Source organism: Loxodonta africana, chromosome 14, assembly GCF_030014295.1.
Source record: "Loxodonta africana isolate mLoxAfr1 chromosome 14, mLoxAfr1.hap2, whole genome shotgun sequence".
NCBI classification, from domain to species: domain Eukaryota; kingdom Metazoa; phylum Chordata; class Mammalia; order Proboscidea; family Elephantidae; genus Loxodonta; species Loxodonta africana.
In genome coordinates, this window is record NC_087355.1 from 80,997,152 (window position 1) to 81,022,660 (window position 25,509).

The window sequence follows — 25,509 nt, forward strand, 5'->3', positions numbered from 1 at the left end:
AAGAACTGGTAATCTGCTTTACAGCTAAGAAAACCCTATGGGGCAGTTCTACTCTGTCATATGGGGTCACTATGAGTCTACCTTCTTTAAGCCACTGTATCTTGCGGTCACTTCTTATGGCATTGTGGAGTTCCTGGGTGGTGCAAACAGCTAAGGGTTTTTTATTTTGTTTAGGTGAAAGTTTGTTTCATTTTATTGTTGTGCTTTAGGTGAGAATTTATAGCTCAAAAATTTATACACATATTATTTTGTGATGTTAGTTGCAATCCCCACAATGTGACAGCATACTCCTTCTTTCTACTCAGGTTTCCCTGTGTCCATTCAATCAGTTCCTGTCCCTTCCTGCCTTCTCATTCTACCTCTGGACAGGAGCTGCCCATTCGGTCTCATGTATCTGCTTGAACTAAGAAACATGCTCTTCACGTGGACTATTTTCTAATTTTTGTCTGAAGAGTGGGCTTCGGGAATGATTTCAGTTCTGAGTTAACAGAGTGTCCAGGGCCATAGTTTCAGGGGTAAGCGCTTGACTATTAACCAAAAGGTTGGCAGTTCAAATGCATCCAGAGGCACTCAGAAGACAGGTCCGGCAATCTGCTTTCAAAAGGTCACAGCCTGTGAAGCAGTTCTACTCTGCACACATGGGGTTGCCATGAGTTGGAATTGACTCAACAGCAACTGGTTTGAGTTTTTTTGGTTTTGTTACAGGAGTCCCGGTGGCGCATTAGTAGTGCCTGCTAACCGAAAGGTCCACAGTTCAGACCCACTAGCTCCTCCTCAGGAGAAAGGTATAGCAGTCTGCTTGGAAACCATAAGGGGAAGTTCTACCCTGTCCTGTCCTATAGGGTTGCTAGGAGTTGGAATCAATTCAATGGCAATGGTTTTTTTTGTTTTTTGTTTTGAGGGGAGAGGCAGGGAGCAATGGTGGTTATGGTAGCGTAGCCTGTATTCTAATTAATGCAGAGAATGATTGCTTATATGTAGAGTACAATGGGTAAATAGTGGGTAGATAGACAGGTTAGTTAAGTGGGTTAGATGATAGGTGGGTTAGACAAGTGAAATAGATAATCTTGGATGATGTTCATCACGATGGGAATAGTCATTACCTCTAGAGGTTGGGATATCAGGTATTTTTGTATTCTTGGTCATACCTGTCCATGTTGTATTACATTTTGACATTACTGTCTATTTTTTTAAAAAGTAATAAAAAATTAAGCTATTTCCATTTTTTTTTAAAAAAAGAGAACAATGCAAATACACTCTCAATGGAGTGTTATATGTCAGAGTTGAGAATATTCAAAAGAAAGTGATCCAGACCTGAAGATTATCCTCAAAGACATCTCCCTCAAAGGCTTTGACCAATGATACCACGTGTAGCCTCTCAGGGTAGCGATTTGAGGAGGACTCAAGGCCAGGTGCTTGGTGACTGATCAAACGTTGTATTTTGCTATTGAAACAATGCTGCATGAACATTTTTGTATGTGCCTCTTTGTGCCCAAATAGCTCTTTCTGTGGCATAAGAACCAAGACCAGAATGTTCCAGAAGAATGAATTTGTATATATTTGAGGTAACAGGTATTTTCTTATTTTATTTTGGGGAGAAAAAAAAATGCAAACTTTATCTAAAAGAGCAGAAGCAAAATCAGGAAAGCTGCCAGCCTGTGGTGAACTCTACCCACCTGATAAGTCATTTGTCCTGTTGCTCAAACAATAGCAGTATCTGGTGGGGAATTTGGAGGGGTCCATGGTCTTCAGCTTAGAAACTATGAAGAGAAACAATCCACACAGCAGTCCTGATCCAGTGCTTAGCCCTGCCAGCCTGTCACCAACCGCCACCCCCTCCAGAATGAGGCTGGCAGCACTTACTGTTGTAAATGGCCACAGAGAGCTTGTGGAAGGCGAAGGAGCTGTAGGAAGTAATGCTGAGCAAGGAGAAGAACTTCCTGTTATCTGCTGGAAGATATCAAAATAAACAAACCAACAAATGCATACTAAAACCCACTGCTGTCGAGTTGATTCCGACTCATAGCGACCCTACAGGACAGAGTAGAACTGCCCGATAGAGTTTCCAAGGAGCACCTGCTGGATTCAAACTGCTGACCTCTACGGTTAGCAGCCGTAGCACTTAACCGCTATGCCACCAGGGTTACTAATGTAATAATAAACACTAACATAAGTAAACAAAGAATAAATATTAATAGTACCATAAACAAAAATATAAAATAATAAAAATAAATGATAATAAAATAAAATCAAACAACAAACACAAACGTGTCACCTGGCTGTATTTCCTGTTCTCTCCCTGAACTCTGACAGCTCTCTAAGTAAGATTCCAAGGTGTATTAGTTGGTACAACAAATCACTAAAAACTTTTGTTGTTGTGTGCCGTCTAGTTGTGTCTTAGGCTGGGTTCTCTAGAGAAGCAAAGCCAGTAAAGCGTATAAATATATGTATAGAGATTTATATCAAGGAAATGGCTCAGATGGTTGTAGAGGCTGAATATCCCAAATCTGTGGGTCAGGCTGCAGACTTCTGCTGATTCAGATAGTTGCAGGGATTGGCAAACTCAAAGTTGGCAGGCCAGAGAGCAGGGCTGTGGCTCTCAGGCTGCAAAGATTGAGGAATCCTGAGATCAGCAGGCAAGATCGCAAGTAAGCTGCTAGCTCAAGTCCCAAGAACCGGAGGTCAGATGAACAGTAGTCAGCTGCAGGATTCAGCGTAAGTAAAAGGCCATAGGCCTTCCTGGAATGCCCACTTATATTCAATGCAGGTCACACGGCCAAGGAAACTGCATTTCAACTGGCTCGCTACTCACAGATCCCATCATGGGGTGATCACATTATATCAAATTTCAATATGAAAGTGATCACAAGATCATATGACAAGGTGACCCACAATCTTAACCATCACAGGTTGTTTCTGATTCATAGCAACCCAACGGGACAGAGTAGAACTGCCCCATAGGATTTCCTAGGTTGCAATTTTTTTTTTTAATCATGCTTTAAGTGAAAGTTTACAGCTCATGTTAGTTGTTTCTCATACAAAAATTTATACACATATTGTTATGTGACCCTAGTTGTTATTCCTATAATGCGACAGCACATTCCCCCCTTCCACCCCGTATTTCCCTTGTCCATTCAGCCAGCTCCTGTCCCTTTCTGCCTTCTCATCTCACCTCCAGACAGGAGCTGCTCATTTAGTCTCATGTATCTACTTGAACTAAGAAGCACAACCTTCATGAGTACCATTTTATGTCTTACAGTCCAGTCTAATCTTTGTCTGAGGAGTTGGCTTCGAGACTGGTTTTGGTTCTGGGTTAACAGAGAATCTGGGGGCCATGTCTTCTGAGGCTCCTCTAGTCTCAGTCAGACCATTAAGTCTGGTCTTTTACATGAATTTGAGTTCTGCACCACTCTTTTCTCCTGCTCCATCAGGGACGCTCTGTTGTGTTCCTTAGGCTATAATCTTTACAGAAGCAGATTGACAGGTCTTTCTCCCATGGAGCCACTGGGTGGGTTCAAACCACCAACCTTTTGGTTAGCAGCCAAGCACTTAACCCTTGCCCCACCAGGGCTCCGCACCACAAACTAGGTGTCTTAAAACAACAGAAATGTATTCTCTCACAGCTCTGGACGTTAGAAGTCCAGACCTGGCAGAGTCATACTCCCTCTGAAGGCTTTAGGGGAGAATCTGTTCCTTGCCTCTTGCAGCGCCTTGGGGCTGTTGGCATTCCTTGGCTTGTGGCTGCATCTCTTTTTGCTCCTTCTTCACATTGCCTTCTCTATGTGAGTCTCTCTTTGCCTCTGTCCTATACACACACTCGTGATGGTATTTAGGGCCCCCAGGATAATCCTAGATAATATTTTCATCTCAAGATCCTTAACTTAATCACATTTGTTACTCTGTAAGTCAAGGTTCACTCTTTGTCCATAGAAGGTAGTATTCATGGTTCTTGGGAATCAGGCAGCGAATGTATCTTTCAAAGACCAATTGCTGTTGAGTCACCTCCTACTCACAGCCACCCCATGTGTGTCAGAGTAGAACTGTGCTTGATAGGGTCTCAATGGCTGTTTGTCACAAGTAAATGACCAGGCCTTTTTTTTTTTTTGTAACACCTTTAGGTGGACTCGAACCTTCAACCTTTTGGTTAGCAGTTGAGTGCATTAACTGTTTGCACCACCCAGGGACTCCATAGTTAGGATTACAAATAGTATATTTGGAATGTATTTTGCTCCCCAAATGCTCTTAAACCTCTTATTTATTTCGGTTTTTCAATCTCATCATGAATTTTGTAGGGTAACATAGTCTCTATTCTGAACCAGGACTTCAAATTGGTTTGTCCTGGTTCAAACTCCTGCTGAGAATTTGCATTTTTAACTAGCTCCCAGGCTATGCTAATGGTGCTAGTTAAGGACCAATTCTGAGAACCACTAGTATAGCCCAAAACCCAAACCAAGACCCTTGCCGTCGAGTCGATTCCAACTCATAGCGACCCTATAGGACAGTGTAGAACTGCCCCATGGTATTTCCAAGGAGTGCGTGGTGGATTCAAACTGCTGGCCTTTTGGTTAGCAACCGAGCTCTTAACCCCTGTGCCAGCAGGGCTCCACTAGAGGAGCAGTGGATCTCAAAACTTTTTGTACAAAAGAATCACCCTGGTATCTTGTTAAAATGTAGGCTCGGATTCAGTATATCTGGGATGGAATGAACCTGTCTGAAGCCCTGCTCCGAATACAGAGAAACTGAGGTGCAGAAAGGGGATGTGCCCTGCCCAGGTTCACAGGGCAGTCCAGAAGGGAAGTTGGTGCAAGACTGAAATGGGCCCAGATTGTGCTGAGGAAGAAAGCCATTACCTCTTAATGCTCTGCTCAACATGCCATTCACTAGTTCCGTCAGGTTGAGTGCGGACAGATCCACCGACCTGGCAGGTAGCTCTGAAATAGGTTCAGAGATGATGTCACTAGCAGGCTTCTCCTAGGAAGAGGTAAAGTTCCTCATTTCCAAAGCTCAGGTAGATGTGCTTTCCTGCTGGACAAAGGTCTGCTGAACACGCAGCAAGGGGTTCAAAGACAAGAGGCAGTTCCTGCCTCACGGAAATCACAGCCAGTGACACACAGAGTGACAAGTTACAGTAGATGGGAGCAGTGCGAATGAAGCACAAGGAACTTTCATGTTAGTGAACATTCTATCTCTGGAGAGAGCAGGGGTTGATGGGAAATGTCTCATATATAATGGGAAACCCAAGGAAGTTGTGGGAGTTCTCAACAGCTATGTATTTTAGAAGTAATGACACTCCCTTTTCCAATTGTGGTCAGGTCACTCCAACTCGTGGTGACCCCATGTGTGTCAGAGTAGAATCATGCCCCATGGGGCTTTCAATGGCTGGGTTTTTTTTGGAAGTAGATCGTTCGGCTTTTCTTCCGAGGTGACTCTGGGTGGAACCCAACCTCCAACCTTTCAGCTAGCTGATGAGCACGTTCATCATTTGCACCTCGCAGGGACCCCTGTGCCATATAACAGAGGGGCTTAAACCCTAGCTGGATATCAGGATCACCTAGAAAGTTGTTTTTTTTTAATTCCACAATTCCGATGCTTGGGCTCCACCCTCTGAGACTGGATTTAATTGCTCCGGGATGTGGCCTAGGCCTCCCCAGGTGTGTGTGGCGAGCAGGTGTGTGTGGCGAGAGTCGCTGCTGGGGTCATAATTCCCTTTCCTGAGCTGTTCTTTGAAGGCTTGGAAACAACAGTTGACAAAGAGGAAATGTGGTTGATGAGCTTCTTTACGTTTTTACAAACATGAAGTCTTTTTCAACTTTTACTTAATATTCAGACAACTGGGGGGAAGAAGCACCTTGAAGGCAAGAGAGCTGCTGCTATCCCTGCTGTGGGGATCAAGAAGGGAGGCGTGGAGACTCTGGAGGACTTGCAGGCAGCCCAGGGATTGCAGGCAGCCCAGGGACTCACCTGTGGTAGCAAGAAATGACACCCTCTTTTCCTTCTTCTCTTCTCCTCTAGGGCCAGGCACTGGGAACGAAAAGGTTTTATGAGAGGAATGTTAGCTTCCAACCACAGCCCCACAAAGCTCGGGAAGCCTTAGTTGAGCATGAGGCTCTTTGGGGACCCTGAGGAACAATGCAGATCCCAGGGCCCTTCCCCCAGGGAGTCTAATCTCTCCTGGCTGGGCATGGCCTAGAAATCTGCATTTTAATGAGTACCCAGGTGATTCCCTTAGCAGGGGGTCTAAGCTACCCAACTACTTTAGCCAAGAGAGAGAGAAAAAAAAACATTGCCATCAAGTTGATTCTGACTCATGGGGACCCCGTATGTGACAGGTTTTTTTTTTGTCTGTAATCTTTACAGAAGCAGATTGCCAGGCCTTCTACCGTGCTGCTGGGTGGATTCAAACCACCAGCCTTTGGGTTAGTAGATGAGTGCAAACCGTTTGCACCACCCAGGGACCTAGCCACACTCTTTTATTGGACTGAAAAGCCAAGGCTCAGAGAGATAATTGCCTAACTGTGCCCAGCTGAGCAGTGCTAAGCATGGACTCAGAACCCAGTTTATACAGTCCCAGATCAGTGGCTCTTCTCGAATATCACCTTCCTGCTTGGCAAATTTCTTGCTACCATGAAAGAAAACAGGAAAGGAAGGTGAAATGTCTATCATGGTGATGGTGCTTAGGAGTTTTTCACATCCATTCATTCTGTGTCCCTTCAACACATGTTCATTCAGGGCCAGCAATATGCCAGATGTTGAGGGTAGAGAGGTAGCAGAAGAGAATCAGGCCTTGTTTCAAGGAAACTACTGTCCGTGTGTGTGTGTGTGTGTGTGTGTGTGTGTGTGTGTGTATGGGGACAGGGCCCAGGTGTAATTACTTGTGAGTGTCAGGGCAGGGAACACCAGAGTGCTGAGAGCCACTTTATCAGGGGGCCTAACCTGGACATGTTCACAGCTGTTTTCTTCTCATTTTGAATCATGTCGCATCAGCAAATGAAGGTCCCAGGAGCTTTACTCCAACCACGTCATTAAGGTTGACCCTACTCTGAGGAGGCAGCTCTCCCTCAGTTGTATTTTGAGTACCTTCCAACCTGAGGGGCTCATCTTCCAGCACTATATCAGACAATGTTCCGCTGCTATCCACAGAGTTTTCACTGGCCAATTCCTCCCCCCTTCCCCCCAGAAGTAGATGGCTAGGTGTTTCTTCCTATCCCGTCTTAGTCTAGAAGCTCCGCTGAAATCTGTCTACCATGGGTGACCCTGCTGGTATTTGAAATACTGATGGCATAGCTTACTTTGTCTCTCTGGCTTTGGACACATTATCAGGAGGGACCAATCCCTAGGGAAGGACATCATGCTTGCTAAAGTAGAGGGTCAGCAAAAGAGAGGAAGACCCTCAATGAGATTGAATGACACAGTGGCAGCAACAATGGGCTCAAATATGCCTACTATTGTGGGCATGGCACAGGACCAGGCAACTTTTTGTTCTGTTATACATAGGGTTGCTACATGTTGGAACCAATTTAATGGCACCGAACAATAACAACAACAACAGCAACAACCTGGACATGATGTTTAAGCCAAGACCTACAGGATCAGTTATTTTGGACTAACAAAACCAAACCTGTTGCCATCAAGTCGATTCCAACTCATAGCGGTCCTATAGGACAGAGTAGAACTGCCCCACAGGGTTTCCAAGGAGCAACTGGTGGATTCAAATTGACAATGTTTTGATTAGTGGCTGAGCTCTTATCCACTGTGCCACCAAGGCTCCTATTTTGGACTAGACACCATGTAATCACATGGTCCCACCCACACATTTACTACTAAATTGTAATAAATTGTACCAATGTTGTGATGCTTTATTTATCATGCTACATTCACATGGAGAAAGTACTTTATGCCCATTTTATAGATGGAAAAACCAAGGTATAGACAGGCTGAAAAATGTGCCTGGTGTTACAGAGTAAGCCAGGTTGTAGGGCTGGCCTAGTTACCTGGTGCAGCAAGGAAAGCTTCATCTTTTTCCTTCTTCACTTCTTTATTTCCAGTCACTGAAATAAAAGTTTTCATGAGAGAAATAGAGTCTTGGAAGCCCAGCTTCACAGAACTCACAACAGCCTTAAAAATCTTGTCCTGAAGCCCCTTTGAAGACTGAGGAAAGTGAGGCCCAGAAAAGTCATGAGATGTATCTACATCCTACATGGGTTGGTGGTGATGAGGAAACTGAGAGTCAGCTATCTCGTATGTCAGAGAATTCTCCCATGTTCTCTTCCCAACTTTTCAAGCACTCTGTTGGGACTTAGGTCAAATCAGCTGTCCCCTGCTTAAGCCAGTTTGGCCTTTCATAATATCGGGCTCTCTTGTTAAATATCAGAGTTTGGGATTAGAGTTCAATTGGGATTATGGAGCCTCTTCCCCACAACCTGGCTGGGGGTCGGGAGGCAGCGTTTCCAGCAAAATAAATCTGTGACAAATCTTTATTAGCAGGCAGGTCAAAAGCAGTCAAACAGCCAGTTGTCTAGCACGGGGACAGTCAAACTCTGCCCCCTCAGGCACTTGAGTGGCACTTGGCATGAATGGTCTACTCTGAAGCAGATGCAAGGATATCTGTGGGCCACACCAGCCAACCTTGCTTGTTACCAAGTCAGGCAAGAGTCCTCCATGGAGGTGAGGACCCAGGCTCACCCAGCCCTGGGCTTCCAGGATTGCAAGGCTGCTGGCTTGCAGGATTCCGGCTCCTTTTACGTAAGAGAGCTGTGCTGGGGCCCTGTGCAATCTTTCTAGTCAAGCACCTACCTAAATGAACACTCTTCATTTCACCAATGCAAGGTTATTTCTTTTTCTAGTTACAAACTCTTGCACGCATTTTGATAACAATACCTGAGGTGCTAACAAAATACCCCTGGCACGTGGATTTCACAATAGGATGCTACATAGAAGCATTTCCCAAATTCATTGCTACACGGATCATCCAAAACCCTTGTTCTATTTTTAGATCAGACGGTGACACTAGGCGTGTCTATAAATACAAGATACTTGACCCTTTTTCATACTTGTTCATGCTTATGACTTCATCAGATTTTACTCTTTATGACTCCCTGTGGGGCAGGTATTGCAGTTCCCATTCGAAGAGGAGAAAATCAGAGGCTCAAACGGAGGAAATGGATATTTAAAATTACCCAGCTTATGCAAGAAATTGTTGCAATTGGTGACCTCCAGGAAGGGAAATGGTTTGCTACGGGGAGCATTTGAACTGTATATACTTGTTTGTACCTTTTGCATTTTGAACCATATGAAAGTATCACCTATTTAAAAATAAACTTTAAAGAATAAAGAATACAAAACTCCCCAAAGAAAACAAGTCAACTTCCACTTATATGAGCTGTCTAGAACAGGTAAGTGTATACAGACTTAAGGTCACTAGTGGATATTGGGGGCGGGTGGGAGGCATGGGGTGAGGAGGGCTCATTGCTTAGGAGACACTGCTGCTGTTAAGGGTGAAGGGAAAATTTGGAAACAGATACTGGTGATGGTCCCTCAACATAATGAGCACAATTATTGTCACCGAATTGTACATATGAAGAATATTGAGATGGTAAATGTTTGGTTACATGGATATTTACCACAATAAAAAAAAGTTCAACCCTAAACTAAAGTACAGAAATTATAACCTACCAAAAGCTTTTTTAAAAAAGACCAAATAAATAAATAAATGCATTGTAAAGAAATGTCTTGCTTGCTTACCAAAAAGTTAGGAACAGAAACCCGGCCTTGACCCCTCTGTGCCCTTTCTGTTCTATCAGATCCACCATCTTCCTACACAGCCTACTTTATACCATCAAAAAGCAACAGAAGAGGAGGTTATTATGAAGGTGATGATGGCAAATAACAATACGTCCCATTTAGAAAAGCTTTTACCACTAAAGCATAGTCATAGTCTTTGTGGATTGAATAAAATCATGAGAATCCAAGTGTCCCCTGAACCATACAGCAATGAGAAACTCAGAGGAACTATTTATTACTATGACTGTTAGGACTTCAGACATTCTAAGAACCTCACGATCAGGCTAACCTCGTAATCTCATTGGCTTAATACAAAAATAGTTGATTTCTTCTATATAGTATATAACTAAAACCAGACCAAACCTGTTGCCATTGACTTGATTCGGATTCATAGTGACACTGTAGTACAGAGTAGAACTGCCCCATAGGATTTCCAAGGATGAGCTTGTGGATTTGAACTGCTGACCTTCTGGTTAGCAGATGAGCTCTTAACCACTGCTCCACCAGGCCTCCTATTACAGTGTATATAAAATGGGTCCAGTCTCCATTTTACAGGTAGAGGAAGTAAGACTTAGAGAAGCCAAGAAATTTGTCCAAGAACAGAGCGAACTGGGGAGGAGCACCTGCCCGTTTACCTGATGTAGATAAGAAGACCATTCCCTTTTCTTTCTTGCTTTCTCCTTTAATACCAGACACTAAAGTAAAAAAGGTTTCATCAGACTCATAACATCGGAGAGCATTTAATCAAACATTGACATTTTATACATGAGAAAACTATGATCTGGAAGGTGAAGTGACTTGTTTAAAATCCCATATCTAGTTTGTTTTTTTTGAAAAGTTTGTTGAAAAGTGTTGGAAAGCAAACACATCACCTTGAAGACTAACCCAAGCCATGGTATTTTCAATCACCTCATATGCATGTGAAAGCTGGACAATGAATAAGGAAGACCAAAGAAGAATTGATGCCTTTGAATTGTAGCATTGATGAGGGATATTAAATATAACAAGGACTGCCAAAAGAATGAACGAATCTGTCTTGGAAAAAGTACAACCAGAATGTTGTTCTAAGTACGACTTAGAGGCAAGGATGGTGAGACTATGTCTCACACGCTTTGGACGTGTTATCAGGAGAGACAAGTCCCTGGAGAAGGACATCCTGCTTGGTAAAGGAAAGGGTTAGTGAAAAAGAGGAAGACCCTCAATGAGATGGATTGACACAGTGGCTGCAACAACGGGCTCAAACATAGCAACGATTATGAGGATGGCATAAGACTGGGGCAGTGTTTTGTTCTGTTGTACTTAGGGTCGCTATGAGTCGGAACCAATTAGATGGCACTTAACAACAACAAAAACAGTTTCTTTGTTGATTCATTCAGTCATTTAGTCATCAGATACATATTGACTATCTAGAATAATACTAATGATTGAAAATGTTTTCAGCATCCAGTATTTGGGAGGTGTTCTGTGTGTTAGATCCTTGAATTACTAAGATGAACAAAAAGATACAAACCTGTCCTTACGGAGTTTACAGTCTAGTTGGAGAGGCAGACGTTAAGGAAACAGAAAGGCAAGCATATACTTACGACAAATGTTGAATATTTTGAAGGGAAATTTGAGAATGTGAAATAAGGGAAGTGATATTAAGCTGAGATCTGAAGAAAGGATAGTGTTTGAGTAGTGTCATGGATTGAAATGTGTCCCCCCAAAATACATGTCACCTTGGCCAGGCCGTGATTCCCAGTATTGTGTTGGTTGTCCTCCATTGTCTGATGTAATTTTCCTATGTGCTGTAAATCCTAATCTCTGCCTGTGGTTAGTGAGGCAAGACTAAATTATGTTAAAGAGGATTAGGGTGGGATGCAACACTCTTACTCAGGTCACAGCCCTGATCTGATGTAAAGGGAGTTTCCCTGGGTTGCAGCCTGCATCATCCTTTATTTTACAAGAGATAAAAGGAGAGAGTAGCAAGCAGAGAGAGAAAGACCTCATGCCACCAAGTAAAAAAGGCTGGGAACAAGCACGTCTTCTGAACCTGGGGTCCCTGCATTGAGAAGCTCCTAGTCCGGGGGAAGATTGGCAACAAATAACTTCCTTCAGAGTTGACAGAGAGAGAAATCCTTCCCCTGGAGCTTCTAGCCTCCTAAACATCGAGAGAGTAAATTTCTGTTTGTTAAAGCCATCCACTTGTGGTATTTCTGTTATGGCAGCACTAGATAACTAAGACAAGTAGGATGTAATGAACTGAGAAGTATTTAAGGTATAGGAAATAGCATGTGTCCAGGGTCTGAAGCGGGTGGGTGAATTGCTTTAAAGAAGACCACAGGGGTGGGGTATTGTAGGAACTGGTGATGGAGAAGTAGGTGGGGTCACGTTGAGAATGTAAAGGACTTGGGATACTATTCAAAGGTAAGTAGGAAGTCATTGAGCAATTTTGGGGGAGAGGAGGGGAATGAAGGGTGAGCTTGAAAGGTGAGCTATATGGAAAGATCACTCAGGTTGATGAGTGGAGAATGGATTGTGGGGAGACTAGAGGAGAAGCAGTGAGCTGATTTAGAAAGTTCTTTAATAGTTCAAGAAAGAGGAGATGATGGTTTAGACAAAGGTGGTGGCAGTGGAGGTGGAGGGAATTCTGTTGCATAAATGGGTCTCAAATCCAAAAAGTCAAGGGACAAAACCAGAAGTGTGGAGAAGACACCATCGCCATTTTGATTAAACCCATTCTGGATTCTTGGCTGAAATGTTGGCTGCTGAGATTCTCTAAAGCACAATGAAAGCCCTCACTTTGCAATATAGCACAGACACTTCTTAAACTCTAACGAAACTCACCTGTGTTCCAAAGGGACAGGAGACACACGAGCCCCATACACAGCCTCACCAGAGGACCATGTAACAGGAAGCTCAACATGTTTGCGATACTCTTGCCCACCTGGAAAAATGCAACAAGCACTCTGAGGTAACTGGCTAGATAACAACCCACACTGATGCGGGAGAGATCTCTTGAGAATAGTGCATGGGAAGTCATTAGAATTACAATCTGAGAAAGGGTTAGGACAGGTTAGGTTATGGTGAAGTAACAAATTAACCTTATACTCTCATTGGCTTCATACAATAATAGTTGATTCTTGTTTATAGTACATAACTAAAACCAGACCAAACCCATTGCCATTGAGTTGATTCTGACTTATAGCAACCCTATAGGACAGAGTAAGGCTCAGTTTATAGTATACATTTGCTGCAGTTGGTGGGAGATTCTGTTCCACACAGTCATTCAGGGACCCTGGTTAATGGAGGCTCCACCATCTTGTAGTTCTACCATCTGGTACCGGTGGCCTCTTTAGTCATGGTAGAGGTGGAAGGGGGAGGGCTAGAAGATTAATCGCTGATTCTTAAATGTTTCTGCAGGAGATGGCATACTTCCTTTTACTTATAGCCCATTGGCTAGAATTATTCATGTGGCCATTCATGGGCTGATGCTGAAAGAAACAGAATTGATTATTTCAAAACATCCTGGCAGGCTGAGGAGTTATACGTTGGTCACACTCCTGGACGAAGGGCCAAGAAGGGCTGTTGTTACCAAGGAGCCGAGAATCTGCTCAAGAGGCTTGTGAAATTGATTCACAGTGTGTCTGTGTTTTATGGGCGATAGCCTCAGAGGTGGGAACATGAATGGCAAGAACAAAGCCGCTGGCGCCCTAATTAAACATTGCATAACTTCCAATTAACAAGGATCAGAAATGTTTCAAGGTTAGTTTAACCTGACAGGCAAACCTGCCTTTCTCTCTGTACTTTGTAGCTGAAAGATGCCCAATCAGTTACAGAATAATTACAGTCCTCAGTGGAGAGGTAAAAACTTACATAGAAGCTCACCTCATCAGGGAGTGCTAGGCGTTCTTATACATTATTATGGTCCTTTCGCTCAGCAATCTTCCTCTTCCTGTTGAGGACCCAGGGGCTTGGAGATGCTAGAAAATTTGCTCCAGGGTCTTAAGCTAGTAATATCCCTAGACTTCAAACTCAGGCAGTGGCTCTAAAGTCTGTATTCTTTACAGCCATACCCCATAACACTCCCTCAGTGGTGAGGCTCTGCATTTAAAACATTTAGTGAAGAAAAAGAAGTGAAGAATCTAGTATTTGTTGACCATCTGATGTGCTAGGGAGCTCTGGTGACACAAGGGTTAAACGCTGGGCTGCTAACAGAAAGGCTGGTGATTCAAACCCACCCAGTGACTCCTCAGGAGAAAGACCTGGCAATCTGCTTCTGTAAATATTACAGCCAGGAAAACCCTATGGGGCAGTTCTACGCTGTCACGTGGGGTCTCTATGAGTCCAAAATCAATTTGACAGCACCAATCTATTGGTCCTTTTCTACCAATTGGCGGAAAAGGATGTCATGATCTGGTAAAGTAGAGGGTCAGTGAAAATGAAGGAACCCCTCAATGAGATGGATTGACGCAATGGCCGCAACAGTGGACTCAGACATACCAACAGTCATGATGGAACTGGCAACGTTTCATTCTGTTATACATATGATCTTCATGCGTCAGAGCCAACTCAATAGCAACTAACAACAACAATAACAATTCATTGGTCCTTGAAGCAACCCTACCAATTAATTATTATAATTATTTTATTGTTTGAGGAAACTGAGGCTTGACAAGCAGCTGGCTCAAGGGAATGCAGCCTGAAGAGCCAGGACTGGCAGCCTTGTCTGTTTGCTTCCAAAGTCACCAACCAGCAAAGCACACCTTCTGAGTTATGGTCTCCCTGACAGCCATTTTGGAGTGCACTCTTATGTTGAACACTCATTCCAATTCTTCGGATTAAAGTTCACATTTTCTCTGTCACAAATGTGAGGACAAGCCAGCCTTCCAGGTGATGACTGCACTAAGATTCTATTCAATAGCTTAAGGGGAAAAAATGGAAAGAACTGGACTGGGATCAAGGGGTGGAGCCTTAGCTTAAGTGCAACACACATGACGGATGATAGATGCGCTCTTCTGTCATTCAACTTCCAGGAGCCCGGAGGTTGGGAAATACAGCAGATGCGTTTCTTAGTTGGCTTGATGCTTTGGGGAGGAAGGGGGGGATTCAAAAGGAGTTTAAAATATCTACAGTATAAGACTTACCTGACTCCCGAGCAGGATAAATGACTTCAAAGTACTTAGACAGCCAAAAAGATTAACAGCAAGGTCAAAGATGTGGGCTTATATGAGTTCTTAGTGAAAGATACAGGGGGGAATGGGGAGAGGCTTGATAATTTTGATTTAAGTACTCCCAGAAAAAAAAAAAAAGGAATAATAATCCTACCCAGAACTCAGGGCAGTGAAACAGGATCAAGTCTATCCGAGAAAATTGCCTGTGCTAAGGACTGAATAGAATCCGTGAGCAGAATGACAATGCAGCGATTCAGCGTGGGGTGGAACCTCTTCTGACAGTAATTACGGACATTGAAACAGCAGAGCAGGAGTCACCAGGTGATCATCTCCCCTTCCTGTTGTGAGGTCTGTGAGCCAAACATCATGCCCTGTGCAGCCTGGCCCTGTGTCATCCTGACAATCGTCAGCATGTTCAAGACCATAGTTATAACTCTTGTGCCTATCCATGTCACCAAGGGTCTCCTTAGCGCTCCCTGGCCCTCTCCTTCACCATTTCTTTCTTCTGGTGAAATGGCTAGAAACTACTGGTCAATTTCAACAGGTGCCCGGAGCAGGTAGACAAATCCCACCCAACACGTGTTTTTATGCAGCCTGTGAGCCAAGCATGGTTTTACATTATTAAAAGGTTGGGGAAAAATGAAAGAAAAGAGCATTTTGTGACATCTAAAAATTATATAACATTCAAATTTCAGCATCCACAAATAAAGTTTGATTGGAACATGGCCATGCACCTTCATTATCTTTTGTCTATGGCTATTTTCCTGCTGTGATGGCCCACTAACCCTCAAATACTATCTGGTCCTTCACCAATCGCTGGTTTTCTTTTATCAGTCATTGGCTGAGGATATCATGTTTGGTAAAGTAGAGGGCCAGTGAGGGCTAGGGAGACCCTTGATGAGATGGACTGGCACAATAGCTGCAATGATCACTCCAACATGCTGACGATAGTGAGGATGATGCAGGACTGGGCAATGTTTTGTTCTGTTATACATAAGGTCACCATGAGTCAGAGTCTACACAAAGGTAGCCATCTCTCTGTCATCCGCCTATTTGTCTGTCTGTCTGTCTATCTACCTATCAGCCTACCTAAAAAAAAAAAAAAAAAAAAACTATCTACCTACCTACATATCTATCTACCCTTTACCAAAATCGCAGCTTCCTGCCCCCATGCATCACAGAGTTTCTGATTCGGTAGGTCTGGGATGATACTCTGGATTTTGGCTTTTAACAGCACTGCAGGTGATCTGCAAAGCACATTTTAAGGTACAGTGGTCCAGAAGTTAGAGACAAACATCTCTTCAAAACTCTAGGCTCTTTACAATCTGGATTCTGCCATCTTCTCCCACCTCCCCTGCTGTTTCTGCAACTTCACAGAAAAACCTTGCCAACCCCTGGCCTAGAAAAACTTGCGTAGTCGGATTCCTTCTGTGCCTGCCACCCAAGTCCAAGACGGATTGCTCTTCTCTGGGCTACTGGCATTGCTTCCTGACTTGTCACCCTGCTACCACTCTTGTTCTCCTGACGCAACTTCCCTTGTGACAACCAATAAAGATTTTCTTTTTATCCAAATTTATTGAAGTATAATTTATATTCCATCACATGCACCCATTTCAAGTGTAGAATTCCATGATCTGTAGTAAATTTACCAAGTTGTGCAACCATAACCACAACCTAGTTTTGAAACATTTCCATTATCCCAGTAAGATTCTTTATGTTCATTTATAGTTAATTCCCACCCCACCCGAGGCAACCACTAATCTGCTTTCTGCCTCTACAGCATTGTCTTTTCTGGACATTTCATATAAATGAAATCATGCAATATGTAGTCAGAGAAATTTTTTTTAAAGCATGAGTCAGATCATGTCATTCCATTGCTTAAAACCCTCTCATAGCTTTCCTTGTCATCTAGATTAAGTCTCAATTCTTTACCCTGACCCACAAGGCTTCTTTCTAATTCTCCAGCCATGTCGCCTGCTACAGTCTCCCTTGCTCATAGTCTTCCGGCCAGAGGAGAATAGGAGGAAAAGCCTGAGTACCGGACAGCAGTGATGGCATGCAGGCCTCGAAGGCCAGGGTAAGAAATGTGGACTTATTCTAGGTGCCAGGGAAAACGAAGGGAGGGTTTGAAGCAAAGGAGAGACATGGTCTGATCTATGCTTTAAAAAATATCTCTGGGTGTCATACGTCCAATTCATCCAACCCTTCCCACTCCTGACTCATTCTTTTTCTTTGTTCTCATTTCAGGCATCACCTTCACCAGGAATCTCCCTCTCATCCCATTCCAAAAAAGCCAGACCAAACCAATTGCCATTGAGTTGATTCCAACTCATGGTGGCTCCATGTGTGCCGAGTAGAACGGCTCCAGTGGATTTTCAAGGCTATGACTGTTCAAAAGCAGATCACCAGGCCTTTCTTCCCAGGCAACTCTGGGCGGGTTTGAACCACCAGCCTTTGGGTTAGCAGTAGACAGCTTAACCGTTTGCACTACTCGGGGATTGCACTCATCCCTGTTAGTGGTGTTCTATTTGTGCTTGTCTAATTGTGCTGAATTGGAATATGGTCTTGGCTTCCCTGTCTCCCCCACCAGGCTGTGTACTCTGGACAGGTGTCCTCAGTGCCTCTAGCATCTGTGTCCTCAGCCCCCTGGTGTCTGACACAGAGGAGCCATCACTGCAGGTGTGGCCACGGAGTTAACTGATATTTGTTTTCTGCTCTCCATTTTGCATGTGGCTTCTGGTAGACTCATGCCGTTCCATTTGCTGGGCTTTCTGACAGTTATTTATTACTCTGCCTTACTTTATTTGCATCTCAAAAATCCCTAGCATGTCAAAACTGTAAGAGACTCATTTCTTTACCCCAGTAAATCTATCTTGGGCACCTTCTCTGAGCCAGGCACTGTGCCAAGCACTGTGGACACAATGGCGAACAGAGCTTGGTCCCTGCCCCCGGGGAACTTACAGTGTACAAGAGAGGACAGATGACCCCATGCTCAATGGCATCACAATGGGGCTATAGAGGAATAACCAGCTGTCATCAAGTAGATTCCGACTCATGGCCACCCCATGTGTGTCAGAGCAGAACTGTGTTCAATGGCTAATTCTTCAGAAGTAGGTCACCAGACCTTTCCTCTGGGGCACCTCTGGGGTGGACTGATAACAACCTTCGGGTTAGCCAGCTGAGTATTTAACTGTTTGCTCCATGACAATACTAAAGAAGGCAATTGCACCTGATCGAAATAAGCCAAAGAAGGCTTCCTGGAAGGTGAGAATTTGAAGCTATGTCTTGTAGATTAAACACCTGATGGTGGAGCTTCTGAACCAGCAGGTCGAGGTGAGGCCCGAGAATGTGCATTTCTAATGAATTCCCAGGTGCTGATGCTGCCGTGGTCAGAAGCAATACCTTGTGCAAAAGCCTGGAGGCTGGATCAGCCCTGGTTCATGAGAAAATGATGGGTGGTTCAGGTGGCTGGAACCTGAGCCGGAGGTAGGGAAAGGTAAGAGGTGCTGCTAGAGAGGGAGGCGCGGCAAACCATGTCTACTGAAGTGATACAGGAGAGCGGCTGTGTGCCAGGCCTGTTCCGGGTGCTGGGGACACAGCTGTGAAGAAGCGGGCTAGGGTGCCTGCCCTCCGGCATCTGCATTGTCACCTATGAAGTGGAGATCACAGTAGATGCAGCTGCATAGTTTTGGCACGAGAACAGCTGATCCCAGGTAAAGAGCATACAGCCCCAGGTGTACAGCAAGTATGAGATAATTGCTACCCAGTATCTGCCGGGAAAGTCTGCATTTCTGAAGTTTTGGTTGAGTCTGTGAAATGTACCTAGCAATGCCACTCCTGGGGCAAGGCAGCAGGAGCAAATGGCACAGGCCCTGCTCCTGCTTCTGTGGCTCTCTGGCTGTTTGGCCATGGGTAAGCTGCTTACCCTCTCTGAAACTCATTTTCCTCACACTTGAAGTGCAGCTAATATTGCCTCAGAGCAACTGGACTCACTTTCAAACTTAAAACAAAACCATTTGCAGTCAAGTTGATTACCACTCCCGGAAGTCCATGTGTTTCAGAGTAGAACTGCTCCATAGGATTTTTTTTTTTTTAATTTAATTTTTGGTGAAAATGTACACAGCAAAACCTTCTCCTATTCCACAGTTTCCAGAAATAATGATTAGTGACATTTGTCACATTCTTCACATTTTGTCGAGATTCTCCTTATTTCTGTTCTAGCTGATTCACTTCCATTTACTTTATCTCCTTGCCCCCAACCTTCTCATCTATGCTTTGAGATTGCTGTTGGCCCTTCCACAGGATTTTTAATGGCTGTGATCTTTCAGAAGCATATTGCCAGACCTTTATTCTGAGGTGCTTCTGGGTGAGCTCAAACTGCTAAACTTTCAGCTAGCAGACAAGTGCCTAACTATTGGCACCACACAGGGACTCCTGAACTTTAAAAGCACCAGACTAAGAAAGACTAGGAAGAAGGATCCGGCTGTCTACTTCTGAAAAGAATTAGCCAGTGAAAACTTTATGAATAGCAGCAGAACAGTGTCTAATATAGCGCTAGAATGAGCCCTTCAGGTTGGAAGGCACTCAGAATACAACTGGGGAAGAGCTACCTCCTCAAAGTAGAGTTGACCTTAATGACGTGGATGGAATCAAGCTTTTGGGACCTTCATTTGCTGATTTGGCACAACTCAAAATGAGAAGAAATAGCTGAAACATTCATTAATAATCGGAACCTGGAACATACAAAGTATGAATCTAGGAAAATTGGAAATCATCAAAAATGAAATGGAACACATAAAGATTGATATCCTAGGCATTAGTGAGCTGAAATGGACTGGTATTGGCCATTTTGAATCAGACAATCATGTGGTCTGCTATGCCGGGAATGACAACTTAAAGAGGAATGGCACTGTATTCACAGTCAAAAAGAACATTTCAAGATTTATCGTGAAGTACAACTCTGTCAGTGACAGGATAATATCCATAATTCTGACAAGACCAGTTAATACGACTATTACTCAAATTTATGCACCAACTACTAAGGCCAAAGATGAAGAAACTGAAGATTTTTACAAACTTCTGCAGTCTGAAATTGATTGAACATGCAATCAAGATGCACTGATAATTACCGATGATTGGAATGCGAAAGTTGGAAACAAAGAAGGATTGGTAGTTGGAAAATATGGCCTTGGTGATAAAAACAATGCCTGAGATCACATGATAGAATTTTGCAATGACCAATGACTTCTTCATTGCAAATGCCTTTTCTCGCCAACATAAATGGCAACTGTACATGTGGACCTTGCCAGACAAAATACACAGGAATCAAATTGACTACGTCTGTGGGAAGAGACAATGGAAAAGCTCAATATCATCAGTCAAAACAGGGCCAGGGGCCAACTGTGGATCAGACCATCAATTACTCATACGCAAGTTGAAGATGAATCTGAAGAAAATTAGAAGAAGTACACAAGAGACAAAGTACAACCTTGAGTATATCCCACCCAAATTTAGAGGCCATCTCAAAAATAGATTTGACACTACTGGTCCCCTTATAATTTCTGTAAATACAAAAAGAAAATTTAGCAAATCCACTTGATTGGTGAATTCTGCCTTCCTTTGAGAGAAAGGACTTAAATTAAACATCATTGTTAAATTAATGCTTAGCATAATGCCTAGCTGAAGAAAATTAAAACAAGTCTGAGAGAGCTAAAATATGACCCTGAGTATGTCCCACTTAAATTTAGAGATCATTTCAAGAATAGACTTGACCCATTGAACACTAATGACCAAAGACCAGAGAAGTTGTAGAATGGCAGCAAGGACATCATACCTGAAGAAAGCAAGAGGTCATTAGGAAGACAGGGGACAAAGAAAAGACCTAAATAGATGTTAGAAGAGACTCTGAAACTTGCTCTTGAATACCGAGTAGCTAAAGCAAAAGGAAAAAATGATGAAATAAAAGAGCTGAACAGAAGATTTCAAAGGGTGGCTCAAGAAGACAAAGTAAAGTATTATGATGACATGTGCAAAGACCTGGAGTTAGAAAACCAAAACGGAAGAAAATGTTCAGCATTTCTTAAGCTAAAAGAACTGAAGAAAAAAATTTAAGCCTTGAGGTTCAATACTGAAGGACTCTACAGGGAAAATATTAAATGACGCTGGAAGCATCAAAAGAAGATGGAAGGAATACACAGAGTTACTGTGCCAAAAAGAATTGGTCAACGTTCAACCATTTCAGGAGGTAATATTTGATCAGGAACCGACGGTACTGAATGAAGGAGTCCAAGCCACACTGAAGGCAATGGCAGAAAACAAGGCTCCAGGAATTGAGGGAATACCAATTGAGATGTTTCAACAATTGGAAGCAGAGCTGGAATTGCTCACTCGTCTATGCCAAGAAATTTGGAAGATAGCTACCTGGCCCACCAACTGGAAAAGATCTGTATTTATGCCTATTTCCAAGACAGATGATCAAACTCAATGCAGAAATTATCAGACAATATTATTAATGTCACATGCAAGCAAAATTTTGCTGAAGATCATTCAAAAGTGTTTGCAGCAGTATATTGACAGGGAACTGCCAGAAATTCAAGCCAGATTTAGAAGAGGGTGTGGAACCAGGGATCTCATTGCTGATGTCAGATGGATCCTGTCTGAAAGCACAGAATACCAGAAACATGTTTACTTGTGTTTTATTGACTATGCTAAGGCATTCCATTGTGTGGATCATAACAAATTATGGGTAACATTTCGGAGAATGAAAATTCCAGAACCCTCAATTGTGCTCATGAGGGATCTGTACAAGGATCAAGAGGCAGTCGTTCGAACAGAACAAGGGGATACTGTGTGGTTTAAACTCAGGAAAGGTAGGTGTCTGGGTGGTATCCTTTCACCATACTTAGTCTGTATGTTGAGTAAATAATCTGAGAAGCTGAACTATATAAAGAAGAATGGGGCATCAGGATTTCAGGAAGACTCATTAACAACCTGCATTATGCAGATGACACAAACCTTACTTGCTGAAAGTGAAGAGGACTTGAAGCACTTACTGATGAAGATCAAACACCACAGACTTCAGTATGGATTACATCTCAAAATACTGAAAACAAAAATCCTCACAACTAGACCAATAAGCAACATCATGGCAAATGGAGAAAAGATTGAGGTTGTTAGGGATTTCATTTTACTTGGATCCATAAACTACACCCATCAAAGCAGCAGTCAAGAAATCAAAAGATGCATTGCATTGGGCAAACTGGCTGCAAAAAACCTCTTTGAGGTGTTGAAAAGCAAAGATGTCACCTTGAGGGCTAAGGTGCACCCAACCCAAGCCATGGTATTTTCAGTCGCCTCATATGCATATGAAAGCTGGACAATGAATAAGGAAGACAGAAGAAGAATTGATGCCATTGAATTGTGGTGTTGGTGAAGAATATGGAATACACCACGGACTGCCAAAAGAACAAATAAATCTGTCTCAGAGGAAGTACAACTAGAATGTTCCTAAGAAGCAGGGATGGTGAGACTACATCTCACATACTTTGGACATGTTATCAGAAGGGATCAGTCCCTGGAGAAGGACATCATGCTTGGTAAAGTAGAGGGTCAGGAAAAAGAGGAAGACCCTCAAAGTGTTGGATTGACACAGTGGCTGCAACAGTGGGCTCAAGCGTAGCAACAACTGTGAGGATGGCTCAGGAGCAGGCAGTGTTTTGTTCTGATGTGCATAGGGTTGCTATGAGTCGGAACTGACTCGATGGCACCTAACAACAACAGGGACTCCTGAGCTTGAAAAGCACTATATAAATATAAAGCGTTGTTGTATCAGGCTCTGGTATCCTGAGTAAGACAACTGATTCTATTGGGACTCCAGTTTTTGATCCTGCCACCTTTTCATGCTCCCACACCCTCACTGGTATTTCCTCCCCCAACTTAAACTCTATGTCTTTGTGAAGGTCACTCCCAACATCCTTAGCTCCTATCTCTCTCTTGCTTCTTAGGGCAGGTCCACTTGTTATCTGCAATAATGAAATAAAAAATGTTCTGGAATCGAATGGCTTTTCGTCATTACCTTGGTAGTACAATTTGATCTGACCTGAACTTATGTGGCTGAAAATCCCAACCTGAACTGACATTAGACTATTTATCATGTATTTATCTTGCTTAAGGAGCCCTAGTGGCACAGTGGTTAATTGCTTGGCTGCTAACTGAAAAGTTGGCAGTTCAAACCCACCAGCTGCACTGCAGGAGAAAGATGTGGCAGTCTGCCTCCGTAAAGATTACAGCCTGGGAAATCCCACGGGGCAGTTCCATTCTATCCTCTAGGGTTCCTGTGAGTCAGAACTGACTGGACGGCAGTGGGTTTTTTTCTGTTGTTGTTTAGTGTGAATATTCATATGTTTTGCTGAAGAAATATTGCATTTTGATCAGGAGGATCTGCTCCAAATCCTGCTGGGTCTTTTCTGTAGAATATGGTGTATGTACCATAATACCTTTCTAAAATATGAAAAATTCTAAATTCAGAAATCTCTCTGGTCCAGTGGTTTTGGATGAGGTATTGTGAACCTGTCCTCACTCAGTAGAGCCCTAGTATGCTTAATTCCAACCTCCACCTGCTCTTGCTGGCACCTGTACTGCTGATCGTGTTTGACGGAAAACGTAACCATGTCGCATTAAATTTATGAACTCAATTATCCAGTAGTGCAATGGAGTCCCTTGGTTGAACAAATGGTTCGCAAGCTTGGCTACTAATTGAAAGATTGGAAGTTCAAGTCCACCCAGAAATGCCTCAGAAGAAAGGCCTGCAGTCTACTTCCCAAAAAAGCAGCCATTAAAAATCCTATGAAGCACAGTTCTACTCTGACACACATGGGGTCACCATGAGTCTGAGTCGACTTGACAGCAACTGGATTTTTAATTTTTTTTAATGTCTGGGAGGTCCTTAGTGCTGCCCCAACCACTCTATTTCTAGGGTCCATTAACTCACCCACTCTCCCATCTCCAGGGCCTCTTCCACAAAACCTACTCACAGCTAATGACCTTATTCCTACTTCTGAGCAAATACAGTAAGAAGAGACTTTCACGTGCCCCCATCTCATACATATTCTCCATCTGCAGCTGGATCCATCTATTCTGCCTTCCTTCCTGTTCCTAAGGCTGAACCAGCTGGGCTACTTTCAAAAGCCTCCAACCCTTCCTCTTATGTAATAGGTTCTATAAACTCTCATAATCCAAGGGCATTGCTCAGCAATTCTCCCTATCTCTCCACTCAGTAATTTTTCTCTCACTGCAAGCTCATTCTCAGCAGTCTATAAACATGTCACTATTTCTCCTATTTAAATAAAAACAAAACCCTCTTGACCTTACATCCCCTACAACTCCTACTCCAGTTCTCTTTCCCGTCATGATGAAACTCTCCAGATGAGTTGTCTCTGCTTGATACCCCCAATTCCTCTCCTGCTCTCTCCCAAGCCCACTACAATCAGGCACTCACCCCACCATCCCACTAGAACTGCTCCTGTCAAGGTCGTGATGGCTCCTACATTGATGACTCTTCATCTTACTTGACCTCTCAGTAGCACTTGGCACCATTAGTCAATCACTCTCTCCTTCTCAAGACACTCTTCCCACTTAGCTTCCCCAACACCACACTCTCCTGATGTTCTTCATACTTCATTAGCTGCCCCTGCTGGCTCCTCCTCATCTCCCTGACATCTTAACATTGAAGGACTCTGTCCTTGGAACTCTTCTGTTTTGTCTCTACACTTGTTTGCTTGGGGATCTCATCCTGTCTCATACATAAGTTGTTGATATCTATCTTTCTACCTGTCTGTCTATCCACCTACACATCCATCCATCCATCCACCCACCCATCCGTCCGTCCGTCCGTCCGTCCGTCCGTCCATCCATCCATCCTATCATCTTCAGTCCTGAACAGCACCCTCAACATCAAACTCAACTTCCTACTGGACAATCCCACTAGATGTATCATATGCCTCTCAAATTTAACGTGTGTAAAACCAACTTTGCAACCCTATTGCAAACCTGTCACTTTCCCCATCCACCCCCATCTCAATTAATGATACCTTCACTCTTCAGGTACTCAAATGAAAAAACAAAAAACTTCACAATCATTCCGTGTTCTTCTCTCACATCTCACATTTGCTCAATAAGCAAATGCTGTCCTCTCTTCTCTTAAAATGTATCCAGAATTCAAACACTTCTCATGACCTCCACTGCTACCACTCTGGTCCAAGCCACTTTCTGCTGTCAGCTGGATTATTGCAATAGCATTCTGACCAATCTCCCTACTTCTGGCCTTGCCCTTTTAAGTGCATTCTCAACACAGAAGGCAGAGAAGCCCATTTAAACATAAATCAGGTCTTGTCACCCTTCTACTCAAAGCCTATAAAGACTTCCCATCTCTAAGTAAAAGGAAATGTCCTCGTAATGGCCCACACAGTCCTTCATGATATGGCCCCTGTTCCTTCTCTAATCTCCTCTCTTACCCCTTTTCCCTTTGCTAATTCCCCTCGCCCTGTACTGGCCTGAGGCCGACCTGCCCAGAACAGGA

General features: G+C 43.4%; 1 protein-coding gene across 1 annotated transcript in view; it reads right to left on the minus strand.

The window, feature by feature from the left end:
• HHLA1 (HHLA1 neighbor of OC90) overlaps positions 1 to 12,826 on the minus strand; it is a 34,369-nt gene extending 21,543 nt beyond the window's left edge. Inside the window, exons 1-6 of the mRNA XM_064267671.1 lie at positions 12,607 to 12,826; positions 10,416 to 10,475; positions 5,962 to 6,021; positions 4,851 to 4,931; positions 1,864 to 1,947; positions 1,677 to 1,760 (exon numbers count right to left, since the gene is read on the minus strand). Of these exons, the coding sequence (XP_064123741.1) occupies positions 1,677 to 1,760; positions 1,864 to 1,947; positions 4,851 to 4,931; positions 5,962 to 6,021; positions 10,416 to 10,475; positions 12,607 to 12,802 (565 nt within the window). The 5' untranslated portion in view covers positions 12,803 to 12,826. The remainder of the gene's footprint in view (positions 1 to 1,676; positions 1,761 to 1,863; positions 1,948 to 4,850; positions 4,932 to 5,961; positions 6,022 to 10,415; positions 10,476 to 12,606) is intronic.
• Between the last annotated feature and the right edge of the window lie 12,683 nt (positions 12,827 to 25,509).